We start from the raw sequence: 21641 nt of genomic DNA on the forward strand, positions 1-21641 counted from the left end.
GGCTCTGCCAAGCCCTCTCCAGCACGTATCAAAGCTTCATCCATGTGTGCATTTTTTTGTTCTTTCTTTTTTTGGCCACACCATGCAGGTTGTGGGATTTTAGTTCCGAGACCAGGGATCGAACCTAGGTCTTCGGCAGTGAGAGCGTGAATTCCTAACCACTGGACCGCCAGGGAATTCCATATCTGTACTTTTTTTAAAAAAAAACATCCTGCACCAATACCACCTGCCTTAATGACCATCTCTTCAGAATGCCCTTACATCTGGCAGGGCGAGGCCCTGGGGCTGACTCTCCACCCACGTGTGCAACCCCGTGGACCTTGAGTGGGCAGACCCAGGCTCTAATCCCGGCCCTGCTCCCTGCTGGCTGGGTCATCTCAGGGAAGACCCTGAACCTCCAGGCCTCAGTACCATCCTTGTAAGATGGGGATAATGGTACCTGAGTCAACAGGATAATACAGGATAATGTACATCACGTGTCTGGCAAAAACCCCTGGCACATAGTAGGCGCCCTTTGCTGACCTTAGACCCCTCCTGGTCTTATGCTCCCACTCAGCTCCAGGCACCCCCTCCAGCCCTGGATGCCCTGGACTCTCACACAGAGAACCAGGGGCAGCAAGGGCTTAGGGAGACACTTTGTGCAAAGGTCAGCACCCAGGGCCCAAGTTATGGGGCATGAATGGCCCCTGGGGCCCGGGGCATGGAGCATCAACTTCAATCAGGAGGCGCCAGGTGTGCAGGTGAAAGGCTAGTGGGGGCTCTGCGGCTCCCCCACCCCCACCCCGCTGAAGCAAGCCTTGTGCTGAAGAGAAACTTTGAATAATAACAGCTCTCAGGAATCTAGAGAAAGATGGCCTCGCAGCAGACCTGAGTTTGCATCTCATTTTGGCCGCTTACTTGCCAGGTGACTTCAGGCAAGTCATGAACCTCTGAGCCTCAGTTTCCTCATCTGTAAAATGGGGATAATTGTAGCTCCCCCATAGGGTGAGGTCAAGCATGGGATGATGTAGCATGCCCAGCTGGTCGGCAGCATATTGGGCTGCCCCCTTTCTTCCTCTTAGAGACTTTTCAGGGGCCAGTGGAATTCCGCACTGGTCCAGATGGGCAGGTGGAGAGATGGCCAGGTGGAGAGATGGGTGGGGAGATGTGTGGGTGGGGAGATGGGCAGGTGGAGTAGAGCAGGGGTGGGGAGTGCGGGAGGGGGTACTCTGCTCCGAGTCTCCCCACTGGGTGACTGCAGCAGTTGGGGGAGGTGCGAGGGGACCCATCCTCGGAGCCAGAGACAAGCAGATCCTCTGCCCGGCAGTTCAGCACCTATGTCATGGGGCGGATGGACACATACTTTGAGGACCCGCTGACTTTCAACCCAGATCGCTTCAGCCCCAAAGCACCCAAGTAAGTCTCTCTTCAAGCTGTCCACAAGTGGAGACCTGGTGGGAGGATGGTCCCAGTGGCCTCTGGTCTGAGCTGCCTGTGCTCACTGAGCCCACATAGCCTTCCAGATCACTGCGAGGGAGTTGTGAACCCCACTCTGCCCCCGTTTACAGGGAGGAAATCACGGCTCAGAGAGGTTAGGTAACTTGCACAAAGATGAACAGCCAGGAAGGGGCAGAACCAAGGTTTGAGCCCAGCTCAGACTGGTTTTAAAGTCTGTGCTCATAACCAGTCCCTTATACTGGGAAGGCCTGTGACTTGGGCAAGTGACTGCATCCCCGCCCCCCCACACCTTGATGCTCCTATCTGAGAAATGGGAATACCGACGGCTCCCTCTAGAGGTGGCTGTGGGAGTGAATGGTTTCAAGTACTGAAGCAGTGGTGGGGAGGAGAGCCAGGCTCAGGGGACAGATGCCTGAGTCCAGACCCAGACTGCCCAGAGCTGGGCATGCGACAAGCTGAATAAGTGGAGTAAGTGACGTAGGACCTTGGGGGTGTTGCTTTGCCTCTCTGAGCCTCAGTTCCTCCATCTGTGAAATGGGAATAATAACAGCTCCTTCCGGAAGGCTCAAAGGAGGATAAAATGAGACAATGCTGACCCAGAGCTTAGCCGAGTCAGCTGTTGATGTCTTTAGCATGTTCGAAAACCAGCCCTGGCCCAAAGCCGGTCATCACAAGGATGGCTTTGTCACGACTGTCGCGGGGCTGCCTCCTGACGCCTCTCTCCCCGCACGCAGGCCGAAGTTCACCTACTTCCCATTCTCCCTGGGACCCCGCTCCTGCATTGGGCAGCAGTTTGCTCAGGTAGGGGGCCAGCGCTGGGGTTTCTGCCCAGAAGTGACTGCGGGGTGACGTCTTGTCCGGGAAGCATTTCAGAGCCCTGCTCTGGGTCCCTGGGCTGGGGGCTGGGGGCTGGGGACCCAGGCAGCTGTGGCATTTGCTGCTCATTCCCTCATTCACGCCACTGACCCCCCCCACCCCGCCCCCCTGCGCACAGATGGAGGTGAAGGTGGTCATGGCCAAGCTGCTGCAGAGGCTGGAGTTCCGGCTGGTGCCCGGGCAGCGATTCAGGCTGCTGGAGCAGGCCACGCTCAAGCCGCTGGACCCTGTGCTGTGCACCCTGCAGCCTCGGGGCTGGCAGCCCGCGCCCCCGCCCCCGCCCTGCTGAGGGGCCCTGGGCAGGACTGGACTCCTCCGCCAGGGCCGCACCCACGCTGTTCCCCTGCCCTCTTCCCCGGGAGCGCCCTCCACACTGGCTCCCAGCGGGCCCTCTGCCCACCGCCACCTGCTTCACAGCCCTGAGAGCTCCCCGTCCCCTGCTAACTCCGCTGCCCTTCCTGGACCAGCGCCTGCCATCTCCCAGCTGCCGCCCAGATGTGCTGTTGTCTCCCCCAACCCCTTTACACAGGCCACGCCCTCTGCCAGACACCCTAACTCTTGCTCACTCCCTAAAGCCCTCTTCAGGTGTCACCTCCTCCAGGAAGCCCCCCTTGCCACCCCCCGGCTGGGCCAGGGCCCCCTCCTCTGTGCTCCCTTGGCCACCTGTGCTACCTCTAGCACCACACTGACCACACTGTATCATGAGTGTCCTTCGATGTGACCAACTGCCCTGCCAGGCTGTGAGTGCCTCAAGGGCAGGGTCTGCGTGTGATTCACCTCTGAGCCCCCTGTGCCCACCCAGGGCTTGGCACAGAGTTGATGCTCAATAAATAAATGTGTTGACTGCATGAATGAACGGCCAGACCAGGCCAGGGCGCTCTGGCCTCCGTTTTCTCATCTGCAAAATGGGTGCCTTGTTGAGGCTGATCTCCCTAAGGGCTGTTGCAGCTCTGGAAGCTGCCCCTGGAGATGCCCAGACAATGCCACGCCGGGAGAAGACAGCCCAGGTTCCCACGAGGGCCCCATGTTATGTTCAAGGCCATGCTCCTGGGGGATGAGGCTGGGACTGTGGGCAGTTTTGAGAGCTTGATTTGAGAGGGTCGGGGGCCCTGGGGCCTGTGTGGTCTAGTCTACTCCCAACAAGGCCACTGACACTCCAGAGGTCCTCACATAGGCTGGAGCCCCCAGAATCTCTCTTGGGGGCAGCTTGGTGGAGCTGAGTGTGGACGCCTGGCCTCACACCCACTGCACCTCTGCACCTTCTGGCACAGGGCTGCCCCTCCTGACCTGGGCAGAGGAGGCTGCTGGGGCCCAGGTGCTGAGACTATAACCCTCGCGGCGGTGGGTGGGTGAGGAAGCCGTCCCTTCCTCCTCGGGGCTGAGGGGTGGCCAAGGGGCAGGAAATACAGGACCCACCATGTCCTCTGGGCCTGTAAGGGAAAGGGCCTGTTTCTCCTTCAGCACTCGGGAGTTTGTCTTCATGCAGGAACAACTGGCCCACTGCCTGGGGTACGTGCGCCGGACAGGCCCCCCCCACCATACCTGAGAGGGCACAGATGTGGACTGGCCCCTGCTGTACGGTGGCTCCTCAGCCCTTGCTGCAGCCTTGAACGACAGCCCCGAGGGGTCTTCCCAGTGAGCAGACAAGGAAACTGAGGCTCAGGGGAGGAAGTGGCATGCTCAGCACAGGTGGGTGTTCTGCCCTAGGATGGGGCTGCGTTCCCAGCCCAGGCTGGACATGGGGTCCCACGAGGGTGGTCGCATCTGAGCCTCTGGGCGGGGCGTCTGGCCTCTGGGACGCCCCTCTAGCTGCAGATTCCTTGCTGAGTGAGGGTCCTACTGCTCCCCCAACCCCCGGACTGACCTGAGCACTCGGCTGGGCCCTTATCCAGCTACGCCCCACCCTCTCTGTTTCCATCTCCCTGCCTTGGGGTGGTGGTGGGGAGGCCAGAACCTCCTGTGGCTCTGAGAAGGGTGTGTCTGGGCCAGCTGGATCGGGTCAGCTGGGGTGGGGCCTGGAAACCTTTCCTTTTAAGCCCCCCCCCCCCCAAGGAGACCTCAGTGTGCACAGGGCTGGTACCAACCCCCGGGGCCCAGGCAAGCTGGATGGGATTAAAACCAAGGTCCTGCAGCCAGACCTCCTGGGGTCAAATCCTACCCCATCTGTCACTGGTTACGGGGCTTCGCCCCCAGTTTCCCCATTTGTAAGGGAGGACAAATAACAGGACCCACATCCGAAGCTTTGTGGGAGAATTAAGAACGTTCCACGTGGATGGTGCTTAGCACAGAGCCTTTCAGCGTCAGTGCTGCACGCTCAGCCGCTGTAACTGTAACTGCTGTTACGTCCAGAGGAGGCCGGGCAGTGCAGTTCCCAGAAGAGCCACAAGGTGGGGCCCCGGCGCAGCTCTCAGAACTGCGGGTCCGCCGCAGGCAGGGTGGGCGGTGCCTCCCCAACCCTCGGAGGGTCCGGAGGTCCGGAGGGGGAGGGACTCGAGGCGACGCAAGCCCAGCCTCCTGGAGGAGGGGTTAGGGCGAGAGACGCGGGTGGTCTGGGGCATCCAATGACCACTGGGATGGGGGTAGGGAGGCGGGCATCACGGTCCCTATTTCACAGATGGGGCATTGAGGCATGGCGAGGGTCAGGCAGCTGGTGGGGCGGCAGGGGCACTGCCACGCGGGTGGGGGGCAGCGATCACTCGGTGGTTCCCCCTCACCTCTCCGGGCGGTGGGCCTGCGTCTAGTGGTGGGATAACGGCAGACCCGCAGTGGGACGAGCCGGGAGGTCTGGACTCACCTGGAAGGGAAGGTTTTGGCAAGAAAAGTCCCGCGGTGGAGAAATGCCCAAAGATGAGTATGGCGTCAGGCTGTTTCCTGCTGCCTCCCTAGGTCTCTCTGGTCCCCTCTGCCCTGCCGTTCCCTCCCTCAGGACCTCGGGCATTGATGGCCCTTTCCCAGCCCACCCCCTCATCTGTAAACCTGGACAAGGTGAGGTGGGTCTACAATCTCACTCCGGGCAGGAAACTTCCAGCCTGCACACTCACCCAAGTCCCCCCTGATCCCTCAGGGTTGAGCTGCTCTAACACCTCAAATGCATTTTATGCTCCCCAGAAGTCACCTCCGGTGCCCTCGGCTCCAGGGGTCTGGAGGCTGGTGATGCGGGACCCTCAGGGTGTCTTCTGGCCAGGCTGGGTTGGGGAGGGGCCTCAGGAGCCTTGTCTGCTGGTGTGGGGTTGAGAAGCCTGGCCCAGCTGTGGTCAGTTGGGAGGTTTTCTTCCTCTGTGCTCTGGGTGCTGGGACTGGAGGCTGGCTCTGGGGTTGCCTGGTGGCCCTGCTGGGCCTCAGTGGCAGCCAGCATGGTGGGCAGAGGGCCACAACTAGTTGCCCTGCTGGGAAGGTTCTGGATGGGGCTCAGCCCCTCCTGGTTGTCTTGGCCGAGTAGGTATGGTGTCCGCTACCCTAGTAGGTCCAGCCAGGCAGACCCCACAAACACAGTGTGTGTGGGGTTTCCTGGGTGATCACGAGAGGGGATGACCACCTGGAGGCGACCTCAGGGGAGGGGCGAGAGGGGGCTCAAGCCAAGGGTTCGTCTGCGTTGCACCCCCTCTGCATGGACGCTTACTCTCCTCTGAGGCGAGAATCCCGCATCTTCAGGCGGCTTCCTGATAAGTATGTGACCCAAAGGAGGGTCTCGAGCCCCTAAATGCACGTCTGCCCAGACTTCACCCTGGGCTCCTCCAGACAGCCTTGGGCATCTCTGCCTGGACGTCCAAAAATAACCCCAGCCGGGGGAGGGGGCAGACACTGGGGTATTTCTGGCGCGCGGCAGGAGACTTGCAGAGGAGGGTCATTTCTCTGAATCAGGGTTGGGATGGGGACAGATGGTCTAGGGCTATAAAAACACTCATTTCTCCCAGAACATGGCTCTCCCGCACTTTCTTCCCACTGGAGGAAACCACGGTCACCCTCCTGGTGTTGCCCACCTTAGGCAGCCTCTGCTGGTGGGCCAGCCCCCGCCAGCCAGGCCGAGTGGTCACGCCCAGGGTGGGGGGCCTGAGAGTCACGGCAGAGGATGTGGCCAGAGGAGGCCCGGAGCCTCCCACTCTCGGCTCTCCCACAGGCAGCCTCCACCTGGCCGTGCCCAGGCCCCAGGCCTGCCCTGGAGGAGGCTCCATGGACCTCAAGGTGGTGCGGCCGGGCAGGAGGTGGGGAGTCCTGGAGCCCTTCATGCAGGAGCCCGGCCTCCCAGGTGGGGTGTGGAGGGTCCCAGGGTCAATGCCAGGTGGGCAGGGGCAAAGGGCTTGTCTCCCCTCCCCACTCCCTGTCCTCGGGCCCAGCTCCGCTGGTTCAGCTTTTGGGGGGCAGAGGGGGATGATGCGGCTGTGGCAGAGCTCCTGCATGTGTGTGTGTGTGCGTGTGTGTGTGTGTGTGTAAGCCCTATGTATATGTGAGCCCATGGGTGCGTGTGTGAGCCCCACAAGTGTGTGTCTATTCGTGTCTCTCCATAGATCTCTGTGTGTCTGGGGTCTCCCTGTCTCTGTGTATCTCTGTCTCTCGCATGTGAGGCTGTGCAGATGGGTCTCAGCGTCCATGTCTGCGTGTCTCAGGCTGCGTGCCTCTGGGTGTGTGTCTGCCGTGACCCGAGCTGTTACGGAGGTGTCTCTTTTAAGCTAAGGAGGTGGACAGAGCTGGTGTTCAGCCCTGGCTGTGCATCACACGCCCCACCTAACCCCGACAGGCTAGGTGGCCCGCCCAAGGCCACACACCCAGGGGACGCAGGTCCATCCAACAGGGACATCCTCTGTCCTTCTTCAAGTCATGGTCACCAAGGCCCCAGGTGAGGCTCCTTGTTTGAAACTTTCCTGCCTCTATTTACGGGGATGGGGCCAGGAAGACGGGGTGTCCAGCAGGGAGGAGGTGCTGGGACCCCTGAGACCCAGCTGGGGTCTGTGTGAATGTGGGGAGAGCAGGTGCCCGCAGGAAGCAGGGCGTCCACCTTGACCCCGCCAGGCTCCCATGCCCTCCCACCTCTGATCGGGCCAGCCGGGACCCTCCTTCCCTCCTGGGTCACTTTGCTCCCAGCATCGGCGCTGGTTGGCTGAGCGGGGGAACTCAGCGACTGGTGCGGGAGCGAGTAGGGTGTGGGAGGTCGCTGAGCGCACGGTCCCCAGGCAAGCGGTCGCTGCGAGGGTCGTGCGTATCCTCCCCTGTGAAGTGGGACACGGCTTCCCCTGAGACCGCACGATGTTGGGGAGGGCCCGGGAGGGACCCCAGCTCAGAGCAAACCCAGCGAATGTGCACCTCCTACCCCCTGTTCCCTTCCACGCACCCCAACTCTGGCAGACTGCCAAGTTCACAGGAGCAGCCCGCCCGCCCCCTCACCCTACCTCCCGCCACATCCATCCCCGCGGCACCCCGAGCTCTTCGCCGGAGCTTCTCCTCCACCTTGAACCTGACCCTGGGCGTCCAGGTGTCCGGCTCCCCCTCCAGGTGTCAGCCTGCTCCTCCCTGACCACCTCCCCTTGCCCTGCACCCTGCCCTGTCCTTCCTCCGCCACCCCCCACGTGCCCGTGAGCCCCCCAGGAGGCTGCACCCACGTCCCCCTCAGGCCCTGGCAGCCACTGCCCATCATGGATGCCCACCGGGCCGTTGAAATGACATTAGATGCTCCTTGTGAGCTAAGACCATGCCAGGTCTCGGTGCCCGTGACAGGGACATGACAGGTGCCCTCAGCTGGGAGGAGCCAGAGGGCGCAGGTGCATGTGTACCCGCCCCCCAAGTACACACACATATACATGCTCACGCAGGAATGTGCACACACACACACACACACATTCCCCTACACATGTGTACACGCTCGCATGCACACAGGTGCACACCCCCACACTGCCACACACATGCTCATGAACACACACGCATTGGGCGCAGGAGCAGAGGACTCGAGTTGTTTTTTCCCCAATACATGTTCCCACACTAAAGAAAACAGGAAGGGACTTGGGGCCAGGGGCAGGAAGAGGAAGTGGCCTGCACACAGGGGGCCGGCTCCCGCCGGGTGGGACTCAGGGGCAGACAGACAGACGGCTGCAGGGTGGGGAGGTGGAGTGTACCCACAGGGTGTCTAAGCCCTGGTGCTAGGCCTCTCTGAAGGCCCCACAGGCGTCACCCCTCACTTATCCAGTTGAGAAACCAAGGCAGGGGTGGCTCGTCCCAGTCCCCAAGGAGGGCAGGTGGAGCTGGCACTGGACCCAGGCTCATCTGACATCACGCTCCCCCAGCCCTGGTCCTGCAGCCCCACCTGGAAGTGGCCAAGGTGGAGTCCTCTGCCTGGGAGTCCAGGTGCCTTGGTGGGGCTCTTTCTGCAGCCCTGCTGTTTGTCCAGCACTGGGCACACCCGTGGTACCTGGCCTGGCCTCTGGTGGTCTCGGGGGGCACCCTGAGGTGGTCTCGGGGGGCACCCTGAGGTGGGTTCCCCAGTGTGCTCCTCTGGGGGCCCAGCCCAGGGAGCCCCAAGCACATGCTGCTGGAGATGACACACACATGATGGGGCCATCAGCCCAGCCTGCGAAGCCCCGCGGGACCATGTGTGCCTTATGGCAAGGGCTCTGTGGGGTTCTCCCTGCCCCCAAGCCTGACCCAGGCCTGGGTGCAAGAGGTTCTCATAAATGCTCCACCCATGTGGAGATGGAGGCACAGAGAGGGGCCATGACCTGCCCAAGGACACACAGCGAGGCAGGTCTGAACCCTCTCATGCCCTCCCGCTGCAGCTCCAGGGAAAAAGTAAGGTGGAGGCCTGGGCACGTGGGTCCCACCTGGTTCCAGCCCCTCCCTAGAGATACAGGTGCCACCCGTGCTGCTCCTGCTGCTGCGTTATCTCGTTAGTCCTCCAGACCCAGCGGGAGAGACTCCTCCCCACTCTGCAGGTAGGGGGCGCCCAGAAGAGCTGCTTTTCTCCTTGCTGACCTGCCTCCTTTCTTTCCTGCGCGCCCTCCCAAGGCACAGGGCAGCTAGGTTTCCACTCACGCCTAGAATCCCAGTCCTGGAATCACATCTAGGTGGTGCAGAAGGAGGGGGAGGATTTCTGGGGTGGAGGGGCTGGGGGTTTAGGGCTCCAGAGACAGATCCAGTCTTTCTTTGTCTTTTTCTCACTTAAAATAAAAATCTCAGTTAGGAGGGACCCAGGATGACCAGCAGTCCTTGTTTGCCTGAGACTGAGGGTTCCCAGGATGCATAAGGACTTTCAGGGCTAAAACAGGGTAATGTCCAGGGAAACCAGGACAAGTCACTCTACAGGGACTCCAAAGCCATTTAATCTAATTCCACCTGATGCTTGAACTCTCCACTGTGTCCTCACCCAGTGGCTGTCCAGCCCTGCTTACAGACCTCCAGTGACAGTGAGCTCATTACTGTTAATAACAGCAAGAGCCAACCAAGAGGTAGACACAGCCAGGACCAGGCACTGACCACAGTGAGGTCAGAATTTGCAGAGAAGAGTGCAGGGTCCTCTGACCTGCCTTTAGGGACAGTCAGAAAAGGCTTCCCAGAGGAGGAGACTGGGGAGGAGGACGGGGAATTCCTGACCAAGGGAACACCACAGTCAAAGGCCAAGAGGCCTGGAACCATCTCACATGGATTGAATTCCTTTGCTGTTCTCTCTGACAGCTGGTGTGACTCTACAGCCCTCCCCCGACCCCGTCTCTGGAAGGGAGCCCCTCCTGCCTCTACTCCCCAGGTCTCCGGCCTAGGAAAGGTCTCATTGCCAATGGAAGAGCTGCTAGATGCCTTGGAATACCATTCCACCCCCCCTCTCATTTTTCTGAGGCTCGTGGACCCTTCACCACCAGCATCTGCCCCCTCCTCCAGGAATCCTGCCCTGGCTTCCCCAGCCCTGTATGCCTCCCCTTTCACAAGCATCAACCTTCTTCTTTCCTTGGGGTCACTACTATCTCCAGCCCCTGCCAGGGTCCCTTGTCACTCTCCAGTTGAGCTTTCCCACTTCTTACCTTTGCACATTCTGGTCTCTCTTCCTGGAGTGTCCTTTCTTCCCCTGAAAAAACTTTCTTATTCCTCAAAGATGTAACTCAAATGCCAACTCTTCCAGGAAGCCCTCCAGTATTTCTCTGACTGGGGTTGATACCGCCTTCTCTTTAAGTCACCGTACTCCTTCTGTGCTCTGCATGCAGAAAAAGGTAGACCTCGAGCCTGGGCGGGGGGTGGGGTGGGGTTGGAGTCACTGGCACCGAGCCCTGGGAACTCAGCCCAGAGCCCTCCACTTGCCTCACTGCCCTGGTCTCTGGCCTGGGTCCCTGTGGGGACTCAGGAGCGGGACTGGTTTGGCTCTTAGGCAAGCACACAGCAAGTGCATACTAAGTGCACTTAGTACTTGCTGAGGTGTGTTCTCTCAACTGATATTTCCTGACCACCCACTCTGTGCCGGCCACAGGGTCACATGGCTGCCCTTGGGGGGGTCCATCTCCATTCCCCGCCCCCCCAGCACACATGGAGCAGTTAGAACCCAGGAGGCGGAGGTGCCCCTGAGTGTGGACGGCTCCCATCTGCCAAACAAAGGCGAGGGACACACCTTACAGTCTCCTTGGAGACAGACAGCCGGGCTCCAGAGCCCAGCTCCGGTCACACCCCAACCGGCTTTGGGTAGGTCACTTAACCCCTTCTGTGACATGGAGAACATAGGGGAGGCCGCCCCAGGGACCTGAGAGCAAGGACAAGTGTGGCAGCTCTCAGCACGACCCCTGCACCAGGCACATGCTCCAGGGTGGTATCACTCATTGTCATCCTTCTCTAACGCCCCCAAGTGCACCTTACTGCGTGGGTGGGACCAGTCCCAGGGAGAGAGCTTGCAGGCATTCCGGGGTCCCAGGCTGGGGCGGGGGTCTCGCAGCCTGACCAAGCACCCAGGGGTGCAGTGGTTTCTTGGGCAACATTCTGAGGCTGCCGGAGAGGCCCGGGCAGGGGAGGGCAGTGCCCAGATTTATCCACCAATCCCGCCGGCTCCTGGCCTTGGAGTGCGTTCTTATCTGCCTGACCCAGCATGGGGTGGGGGGGGGGTAGCCAGGGCTGCCGGGGCAGGACACTGCCTGGGGACTGGACGCTGAGCGGGGCCGGCAGCCGCGAGCCCCACCAGGTGGGTGACAGCCGCCGAGGGTCCTGAGCGTCCCCACGGGCTGTGGCGGGCTACCCGCCCATCTCCTGCACCATGTCGGACGGCGAGGGCCCCTCGGCCGGTGAGTGGCAGCGCTATATTTACCCACTGCTGCTCTGGTTGCAGAGCCAAGGCCACTGGTCACCGAGGGCGCTGGGCCCCCCGCAGGCTGCAGGCAGCTGTGGGGCTGGACCCCCTTCCTCTGGGCCTGATGCCTGGGGGGGCTGGCTCCTGGAGGGGGGCGAGTGACTTTCAAAGCTCACTGTGCCTCACAAGCCCACCCCCACCCCCACCCCCACCCCCGCCCGGCTTCCCGACGGGGCTAGAGCAGGGAGCTGTTTCTGCTGCAGACCCTCCCGGCTTTCAGCGGGGCGTCCGGAGCGACCCACCAGGTGCAGCAGGGGCCCTGGCTGCGGCTGGACCCTGGGTGGGCTCAGGGTGCCGGCCTCTGGAATCACGTGCAAACGAGTGTGCGTGAACATTTACCTGTCATCAGGGGGAAGGGGGAGTCCACAGCATCCATCAGACTCCCCGGAGGTCTGAGACCTCCAGGAAGTTCTGAGCTTCTGGTCTGACAGCACAAAGCAGGCCCCCCATGGGCCCCCAAATCCTCTAGGCTGGAAATGGCCAGGGACACAGGCAGGCAGAGGGGTGGTCTGACACTGGAGTCTGCCCACATGTCCTCTGCTCTGCCCGGGGTGAGGGGCTATGGCGGGGACTCCCTGGCTGGCGGCCCCTGGCTCCGTCCAGCTGAAGATAAGCTCTGATGTGGACGTCATCCTGAACCTGCCTCGGGTGGGGCGGGGGCTGGAGACAGCTTAATCCAGGGAATATACTGGGGACTCTGGAGTCAGGCTGCCCAGGTTCAAGTTCCAGTTCCTTCACTTCCAAGTTGGGTGACCTTGGGCAAGTGGCTTGACTGCTCTGAGCCTCAGCGTCCCCAGGTGAGAAAGGAGACAGGGGTAACAGTACGTAACCCACAGAGGGTCGTGAACATTGAATGTGATGACGCATGAAAGCGTCTGCAGGTGGGTAGTGAGCGCTTAGCAGTGTCTTCGTGGAAACAGCAAGTGGGGGTCCCGGGCCGGTGCACAGAAGCCCATGGGCCTGTGCATCCCTGCCCGGTCCCCTCCAGCCAAGTCTCGGCGCCTAAGCCGCTGCGTGCCTGTAGGCCACGGATTCCTTCTCCATCAGACGTCGCTGTGGGGAATCTCGGGCAGGTCAGGCTGTCCCGGAGGGCCTCAGGGTGCCTTGTGGGCGCCTTGTGGGCAACAGCGGTGTGTGCCCACTCTGCATGGTGTCGGATGGACAGCTCCAGCGCCTGGGCCTGGCTGAGTCAGATGTGGAGCAGAGGGTGTGTGTATGTGTGTTGGGGAGGGGGGCATCGACAAAACTGGCCTGACCTCTCCCTCTTCTGTTGGGCACCAGTGGCGCTGGCTGCCAGGAACTGTCCGCTGAGCCAGCATGGTGGGGGGAGTGCAGACAGGCCCTTTCTGGCTGGCTCTGCCCACACATGACACAAACCCGGAATAGCTCTCTCCCTCCACCAGGGACACAGCCCTGCTTTTAGCAGCTTGTAAAACCACCCTGCTGTGGGGATGGGTATTTCAGGAAGCCCAGGACAATATTAGCCCTTCGGGGCGATGGAATGGGTACCGAGTGTGTGTGTGTGTGTGTGTGTGTGTGTGTGTGTGTGTGTGTGTGTGGCTGGAGGCTGGGAGGAGACAGCCTTCTCTGTCGGGTCTGGGAGGAGGTCAGCTGGGTCGGAAGCTGGTGGGCAGCATTCGTGCTCTGCCCATCCTGGCTGGGTGGGATTCTCTGGGTGAGGTTGGTGCCTGGCTTCCCGCCTACAAAATACCGTGTGATGGTCTTTGGTCTCTGATGTGCTGGGCTTGGGATCACACCTGGTTGGCAGGAGTAAAGACAGAGCCTGTGTGTGGGGATGTATGTTTGTTTATGGTGAGGGGGGAGCGCTCCTAGAGTCTGTTGTCTGAAATTCAAGTCTTGCTTGGATTCCTACTGTGCAGCAGTGATTGGGCCCACGAGGCTGCTGTGAAATATTTCCACCTATTCTCAGTATCCAATCTCTGTGTCCGTGTAGACAGCGGGAAATTTCTCAGCTCTCTGCCCATGACCTGTGTGACCTTGGGCAGATTACTCAAGGGTGCTGTGCCTCAGTTTCCTCATCCGTTAAATGGGGACAATAATAGACATTAGCTCTTCAAGTTCCAGGGAGGATTAAGTGACCGAAAGCATGTAACACACTGAACATAATGCCAGGCTTGTTGTTAGCAGTCATAGCTGTTGTTTTTATTATTCAACCAGTAAATGAGCTGCGACCCAAAAAGGAAAATGAAGGGACCAAACTGTCTGCTGTGTCCTGGCCATTGTGGACACACCGTTTAATCCCTGGAGGGGGGTGGCATGAACTCCACTGTATAACTAAGGAAACTGAAACACAGAGAGGCAGACAGACTTGTGCAAGTTCACCCAGCTGGTCAATAGTAGAGCTGGACTTTGAACCCAGCTTCCCGGACCCTGTTTGTGCAGAACCCAGATCAGATGCCCCTTCCAGGAAGTCCTACCCTGCTTACCTGGGGGATGGGGAAGCTGGCCATCCTGCAGGTATTTCTGGCTCTCCTGTGAGCAATGGCCCTTCTATTTTGGAGACAGCTAGCTCAACATTTCTCCTGTGAGCAATGGCCTGTGAGCAATGGCCCTTCTCATTTGGGGACAGCTGGCTCAACATTTCTCCAGTGTTACAGGCTCCAATTATTCCCAGTAATTCGGAGCCTGTAAAAAAAAAAGGTGGTACCTTGTTAGAGTGTCAGGAAAATTCCGCAGCACGGAGCGCAGTGGCAGGCAGTCTGCTCTGGGATTTATGGCTCTGTGCCTGGGCAGGGGAGCCTGGAGGCTAAGGTTACCGGGAGTCAGCATCATATTTATAGCAGGAACTCGCCTGCACCGAGAACTGCCAGCCTGTAACCATGTCCAGTGAAGGTGCTTCCCTTACAGTCGCCTGGCTTCCAGACCTGGCTCTGCCCCTTAGCAAGGTGGAGGGCTGGACAGGTCACTTCCTCACTGAGGCTCGGCTTCCTCATCTGTGAAGTGGGGCCTTGCCACATCCCTCACTGGCCCTGAGACTTACACAGTGTCTATAAGTGCTGGCACATGCCTGGGTAGAGGGGCTCCTTATATCCTGGGTCTGTTGACTGTCTTTTCCTGCCTTTGACCTTGTGGTGACTTTGACCTCTTGGCAGAACTCCACAGGAAGAGAATCCAGCCTCTGTGCTGTCAGTTCCTCCCATGTTTGGGAAAGTTTCCAGCAAAGCAATTTCATGATTCCAAGCACCAAGGAATAGGCCGTTGTATTCTCAGCAGAGCACCTGAATGCAGGTCCATCAGAGCCTGGGGTTTGAATCCCCGCTCTGCCATTCCCTGGCTCTGTGGTCTTAGGCAAGTCACTTAACCTCTCTGGGGCTCAGTGACAGGTGGACATTTGCCCTTCCCTGAGGGTGTGGTGAGGATGGACACCCCTAACCTGAGTAAGGGCTCAGCCAGCAGAGTGACCTCCTTTCTCCTCCTGTAAAACCTGCTTCTACCAGCACCACTGCCCACTCCATCCCCGCAACCCCGGGGACTGCAGTCACATTGTTTGTACAGTTGTAAGTGGTTTTTCTGGGGGGAGGGGGGCTGGGGGCTGACATCGGGGTGGTCCACCCCTTTCTCACTCAGCTCCTGGCATCCCAGAGCCCAGAGTCAGCCTGCCCCAACCTCCTGCCCCCAGACCTTGAGGTGGGCCCCCCGCCAGGGTGCAGAATAACCTCCACCTCCGTCCGAGTTGTGGGCTGGGTCCTGCTCTCCTTTACGGTTACTGACCGACCTCTGGGCCTGGGTCTGGGGCGAGCATCTCCGTGAGGAGATAAAAGCAAAATGCTTTAATTATTATTTATTTAATAATTATTAATTATTTAGGCCCCACTCTTGGAGAGGAAGCGTCTTCTCCCAGGAGAGGCAGGCTTGGCCCCTGGGCCTCAGCATCTCTCTACGTGGCTCCCTTCCTGGCGGTGAGGGCTGTCCCCGACCCCAGGCAGCAACTGGGTTCCATTGTCACCTCTTGGCTGGGAGCCGGGGAAGCCTCGAGCCGGGGAGGTGCCTGGATCACTTCCACGTGGGGGGCTGAAAGGTCAGGAGAGAGACTTTGGGGGCCAGGAGGCCCGGGAGGAGGCTGGCGAAATGGTCCTGAGCAGAGAGGGTGAGGCCCACTGGGGGGTGGGGGGAGAACGGGAGGATCCGGCAGCTGCGGGGGCCGGGGAGGGGGCGGGGGAGGCCGAGGCCCGATGCTGCCCCCCTGCCAGGACGGTCCAGAGGACAGAGGGCTCATCTGTCAGGGACTCGGGGTGCAGGGGGGTGACCTGGCAAAGCCCCGGGGGTCGGTCCGCACAGCATGTTGGAGGCGATGGAGAATGACTTCCCGGGTCAGGCAGACCTGTCCCCGCCCCTGGGACACAGGCGGGTCTTCCTCCTCTCTCAACCTCCGCCGGCGCATCTGTAAGTGCGGGTGACACCAAGGCCTCGGGGGTGTCATGGGGGTTAGATGAGATGTCGCCTTCAGACTCCCGTGAACCGCGGGCTGAGGGAGGTATGGGTGGCAGCCAGTGGTCCTCAGGAATGAACCTTAAAACTATGGCCATAGGTGGTCCAGGTACCTGTGCTAGTGACGGCAAGAAGGGCTTAACCTGAGGAGAGTCAGACCTGGCACAGGAGGCTGGGGTCAGGGGCGGCTCGGGACCCTCCAGACAGCGCCCCGTTTCCGCCCCTCTCGGTTCCCACGCGTCACAGCTCATGCCACACTCCAAGTCCACACTCCCTACCCGTGGATCCCCATGTATGGAGGGGGAAACTGAGGCCCAAGAGAAAGAGAGATTGGCTCAGGGTCACCGGCTAGAGAGTGATGAGCCGGGACTTGATTCCCTAACACAGGCCCCTCGGCACCTGTGCGCGGGCTTCACCCCTTTGCTCCTCCCGCTCAAAGCCGGCCCGTCCTCCAGGCTGGTGGGGCCCTACCTCCTCCAGGGACCCTTCCCCGGAATCTGCAGCCCCAGGGACCCTGCACTCCTGGAGGGCCCCCCTCACCCCACCATCTGCTCCTCTTGCTCAGAAACAGCTTGACTGGTGCCAACCTGGACACCCCTGTACCGCTCACAGGATACTGGGTGTTGGGAGATGTGTTGGGGGCTTGTTGCTGTGTGACCCAGAACAAGCCTCCTTCCCTTTCTGGTCCCAGAGGGGGTTTTTAAATTTACATCCACCCCGGTAGAATCCTACAGGTGAGCACACAGCTCTGCACATGTGTCCTGTGTTCAGACATCAGGCAGGGCTCAGGGACCCCGGCTCTACCCGTGAACCTCTGAGCAGCAAATGAAGAAATCTACGTGGCTCCAGTCCCAGCTCCAGTGTCTGAAGCACCCTCGGGGGCTTTTACACTTAGGACGAGAAATACAGCTTAGAAGCTGTTAGGAATTCAACCAGGAAATAAAAGTTACCCTCTTCTGTTTTTTGTTTTGTTTTTTTTTTGGCTGCGCCACACAGCATGCTGGATCTTAGTTCCCCAACCAGGGATGGAACCCATGCCCCCTGCAGTGGAAGTGCTGAGCCCTAACCACTGGACCACCAGGGAATTCCCCCCCCCCTTCCCCGACTTCTGTTCTTTTAAAGTATTGGGTCCATTCTAACTGACCTTTCTTGAGATAGCGGGATACATTTTAAATATTTTAAATTATATTTTTAAAATGACACGAAGCTGTTGGTGTCTGCAACCATTTATCAGCTTTTTTCTTGAAACTATGCAGGCAAAATAAAATACAGAAACTGGTGGCTGAGATGGGCCAAAGGTATCTGTTATCATCCATATTTATTGATTTCCAGTTTTTGCATTGATCAAAGCAGCCCCTTTTGGTTTGTACTATCACTCAGGACGGGCTCGGTATACTGTGAAAACAACAAATCTCAGTGGCTTAAAGCAACAAAGGTGTATTCCTTGCTCATGCAAAGCCTGTTGCAGGTCTGGGTAACTCTCCAGGGCAGGTCGCCTACATGGTGACTCAGTGGGTGTGATGCCTCCATAGGGACCCAGCTCCCCCTCTCATGAGGCAGGTGAAGGGATGGGCTGAGACATCACACCGGCAATTAAATGCTTCTTCCCAGAAGTGATTAATATCATCACTACCAGCATTTCATCAGCTAAAACAAGTCCTATAGCCGCACCTAATGGCATGAGGGCAGGGTACAGGTTCCCATTAGGGAACAGATTAGTAATATCTGCCCCCCATTAACTTTTTTTCCCAATTGACTCTTTAAAAAGTAATCCATTTTAATTATGAAATGTTTGGAGCATATTGTATGTGCTGTGGTCAGCAAGCCTCTGAAATGTAAATCATGAGTCCTTCTGATATGCAAATCCCAAAACCAGGGGCAAGATTTTTCAAAACGTGTTCTCTCCCACAGATTTGAACCTGCGTTGAAAAGCCCAAAAATTAATTTCTGAAAGATGTGGTCACAACACCAGCGAGGAAAACATAAGCAAGAGAAAAGTTTGCTGCTTATTGCCAAAAAGCTCTCTTGATTTATTATTTGCTAAGGCACAAAGGAGGGAGCTGGGATGAATAGTTCATGAGCCAGTTTAATCACTGAGATCAACAGATTAAAAAAATAGGACGTGAGTTTAGAAGGAAATGGTTATGCAAATATATTGGAAAATAAAAACTGTGAGTCTGTACCTCATTCTTCTCATAAAGACACTGTTTCCTCGATTGTACGACATCACCAAATAAATGCTGCAGCATCAGTTTTGTTACAGGCTTTCCTACCTGACTTTTAATAGTATATAACTAAATGAATTTAAATAAAAATGCACAGCCTAACAGAGGGCTGTGGCAATAGACGACACACGTTGTTTTGTATAACGAGATCAGACCTGGTTTAAAAATAATGTTTGCAGGGACTGGAGGTGGTCTCCGAGCCCTGCCCCAAGAGTCGATGATGTCACCCAAATTGCAAGACTTAAAACTGGAATTTGGGGATGTTGGGCTTCCTGTTGGGGCACAGATGTTCCTGCAGTTCTGGGCCCCGTATTTCAACGTCTAAGTCAAACTGTTTAAAGAACTCTCTACCAGGTTTAAACACATTTCTAGGAATCCCGCCTCATTTATTTTGGGTGGAAAAACACGTCAAAGCACTGGTGCCGAAAACACCCCTCCTGCCGCTTCTCGCTGGAGGGATGAGCTGGCAATCCGAGTGGACACCCTGATTCAGTGTGTTTGTCGTCAGCACGTCCTCTGTGCACATGTCCTGCTGGACCCTGCATTGTGAGGGGAGAGCTGGGTCTCCTCCTGCAGACTTACCTTCACCAACCCACGTCAGTTTCCTCCTCCACAGTGTTAATAGACTTAAGTTACGAGAGCACTAAGTGAGACTGTATACAGTAGGCACTAAATAAATGCTGTCTCCCCTTTTCCTAGGTCCTTTCGCATACCTAATTCAGCATGACTCTCCTAATACTGTAACCCTATGTGGTAAACACTGTTTTTCCATTTTACAGATGGGCAAACTGAGGTTTAGAGACATTGAGTGACTTACCCCAGAGCACACAGTGGGGGAGGTGGGACCAGGATGCAGGTGTGCTGGCCCCAACCTGGGTCTCCTCTTTTGCACCAAACAGCCTTGCAGCCTGAGGAGGGCCGGGAGAGCTTCAGTCCTTCCCAAAGAAGACCAGTGGATCAGGGAGCAGGCTTGGGAGAGGGCTTGTATGAGAGCCAAGACAGCAGATGAGATTCGCTCTGAATTCCTTTGGAAGGCAGGGGTATGCCAGCGGGAGCACCGGGGTTGAAGCCTGGACACCTGGCCCTGAGCTCAGTCCTGACATGAAAGTAATCAGTGACCTCCAGCAAGTCCGTTGCCCTTTCTGAAGAGGTTTCCATCAGAATCTGGACTCAGGAGTGTTACATAAGATAATCAGTTCTCTTTCCTGTAGCAGAATCTCAGGACTCCGGAGGGGCGTCCAAAGGCCCAGCATCTCTCTGGAGCAGTTCTCTGCTTGCTCGGTGACTGTCAGCCAAGCGCTGGCCCCCGGCTCGGCCCCAGGACCACAGCGGGCTCGGCCACACCCGTGACAGTGGGGCCCCTCCACGCAGCCGGGGGCTAAAGTCCATCCCTGAACTGCTGCTGGTGGGTGCTCCTGGCACCTTCATACCCAAGAAGTGTGGCTGAGGCTGGAACAGAGCCTGGGCTGTGGCTCCACCCGTCGGGCAGGCCCCACCCCAGGCCTCCCCAGTTCCTCCCAGAGAGAGAAGCACCAACGGCCACGAGCTCCGGTTCACTGAGCATCGGCTGCGTGGCCTGCTCTGGGCAGCTCCCTCCCATCTGCGTTTGCTACCCCGTGCCGTCACAGCTCTGTGAGGGGCACTGTCCCCGTCTCACAGGCCTGGACCCTTGTGGGTGATGAATTACCACTGAGTTCCAGCCTGGAACGTGGGAGCCCGCCCCAGCAGGTACTCCTTCCTGACACCTGGGGGCGTGACCAGGAGGAAATCCAGCCCTCAGCGCTGTCAGAGGTGGACATGGGGAGGCCCTGCAAAAACTCCATCCCTCAGCCCCCATGGAATGCCTTCCCTTTTCTTTCCATCTTGAAAGTTGTTGAAAGAGGAGGAGCCTCAGCCATGACCCCAACCCAGGAGGCAAGGTGCTATAAATAAATAGGTGCCACGAGGACCGGCAGCTGTGCCATCGTGAGACCATCCAATTCCTGGGAGGAGCCCCACTCCAATCAGCGTCCACACAGGCGCATCTGGCAGGAGGACAGGCCACAGCCGGGGTCTCCCTGGTCCTGTGGGGTCTGGGGGGTGGCCTTAGCTCAGAGCATGCGGGGGTCCCAGGCTCCCAAGCCTGCCCTGAAGCTGTGGGATCAGCTGGGGGGTCAGCCGGTCAGGGGAGTTGTGCTCAAGCCCCTCTGAGTCCCACAGGGCGGCAGGAGGGTATAGCCAGTGACCTTCAGGGCTGCAGTCTCTGTGGAGAGTCCTGGGCCATCACTTTTTTATTTTTTGGTAACTGCCTTATTGAGATGTAATTTACATACCATACAACTTACCCATTGAAAGTGAGTTGTGCAACCATCACCAAAATCAATTTTAGAACATTTTTAACACCCCCCACAAAGAAACCCCTAACCCATTAGCAGTCAACCCCCAGCCCCTGGCAACCAGTACTCTACTTTCTGGTTCTATAGGTTTGCCTATTCTAGACATTTCATGTAAGTGGAATCATACAATACGTGGCCTTTTGTGATCAGCTGCCTTCACTCAGCATAACATTTTTAGGTTCGTTCGTGTTTGGGTATGTATCAGTGCTTCGTTCCTTTTGTGGACAAATAGTATTCCATTGTACGGATCTAGATCACATTTTATTTATCCATTCATCAAGTGATGAACATTTAGCTTGTGTCCACTTTTTAGCTCTTATGAGTAATGCCACTGTGAATGCTAGTGCACAAGTTTCTGTGTGAACATAGGTTTTCATCTCTCTTGGGTTGTTACACACCTAGAAGTGGAATTCCTGGACCCATGTTTACCTTTTTGAAAAGCGGTCGGACTGTTTTCCACAGAGGCTGCACCACTTTACATTCCCACCAGCAGTGTGTGAGGGTCTTGATTTCCCTGCATCCTCACCAGCACTTGTTACGATCTTTTTGATTCTAGCCATCCCAGTGGGTGTGCAGTGGTGTCTCATTGTGGTTTTTATTTGCTTTCCCCTAGTGACTAACGGTGTTGAGCATCTTTTCATGTGCTTGTTGGCCATCACCTCTCGGCTCTGAGACCTTATGCCTCAGTTTCCTCATCTGTAAAATGGGGATAATGACAGCAGCAGCTGCCTCACAGGCTGTGGTGAGGATTCAGTGAGATAATTGTAGGGTCCTGGTGCAGAGAGGCTGCCAGCAAACATTTGCTGCTTGAAGCTTCAGGCTGGGGTCAGAGCCTCTCCTCTGAGGGCTGGTGTGAAGGAGGAACATGGAGAAAGCTGGAAATCTGGAGGCTTCTGCAAGTTCCAAAGAAAGGGACAAACATCATCAGAGAAGGTGCTGACTGGCAGTGGCCCAGCCCTGGCTGACTTCTTCCCCAGC

General features: G+C 57.9%; 1 protein-coding gene and 1 long non-coding RNA gene across 2 annotated transcripts in view; one reads left to right on the forward strand and one right to left on the reverse strand.

Moving 5' to 3' along the window:
• The window catches only part of LOC133085706 (cholesterol 24-hydroxylase), a 32603-nt gene extending 30001 nt beyond the window's left edge, over positions 1-2602 (forward strand). The window contains exons 13-15 of the mRNA XM_061182896.1: positions 1307-1395; positions 2172-2238; positions 2432-2602. Coding sequence (XP_061038879.1) covers positions 1307-1395; positions 2172-2238; positions 2432-2602 — 327 coding nt within the window. The remainder of the gene's footprint in view (positions 1-1306; positions 1396-2171; positions 2239-2431) is intronic.
• Positions 2603-4447: 1845 nt separating this feature from the next.
• LOC133085707 (uncharacterized) lies at positions 4448-19711 on the reverse strand. The gene is made up of 4 exons (XR_009699585.1): positions 19106-19711; positions 14062-14260; positions 10311-10480; positions 4448-5107 (listed from the first exon to the last, which is right to left on the reverse strand). It is a non-coding gene; the product is annotated as an uncharacterized LOC133085707 (long non-coding RNA).
• Between the last annotated feature and the right edge of the window lie 1930 nt (positions 19712-21641).

The sequence above is a fragment of the Eubalaena glacialis genome, chromosome 2 (genome assembly GCF_028564815.1).
Source record: "Eubalaena glacialis isolate mEubGla1 chromosome 2, mEubGla1.1.hap2.+ XY, whole genome shotgun sequence".
NCBI classification, from domain to species: Eukaryota; Metazoa; Chordata; class Mammalia; order Artiodactyla; family Balaenidae; genus Eubalaena; species Eubalaena glacialis.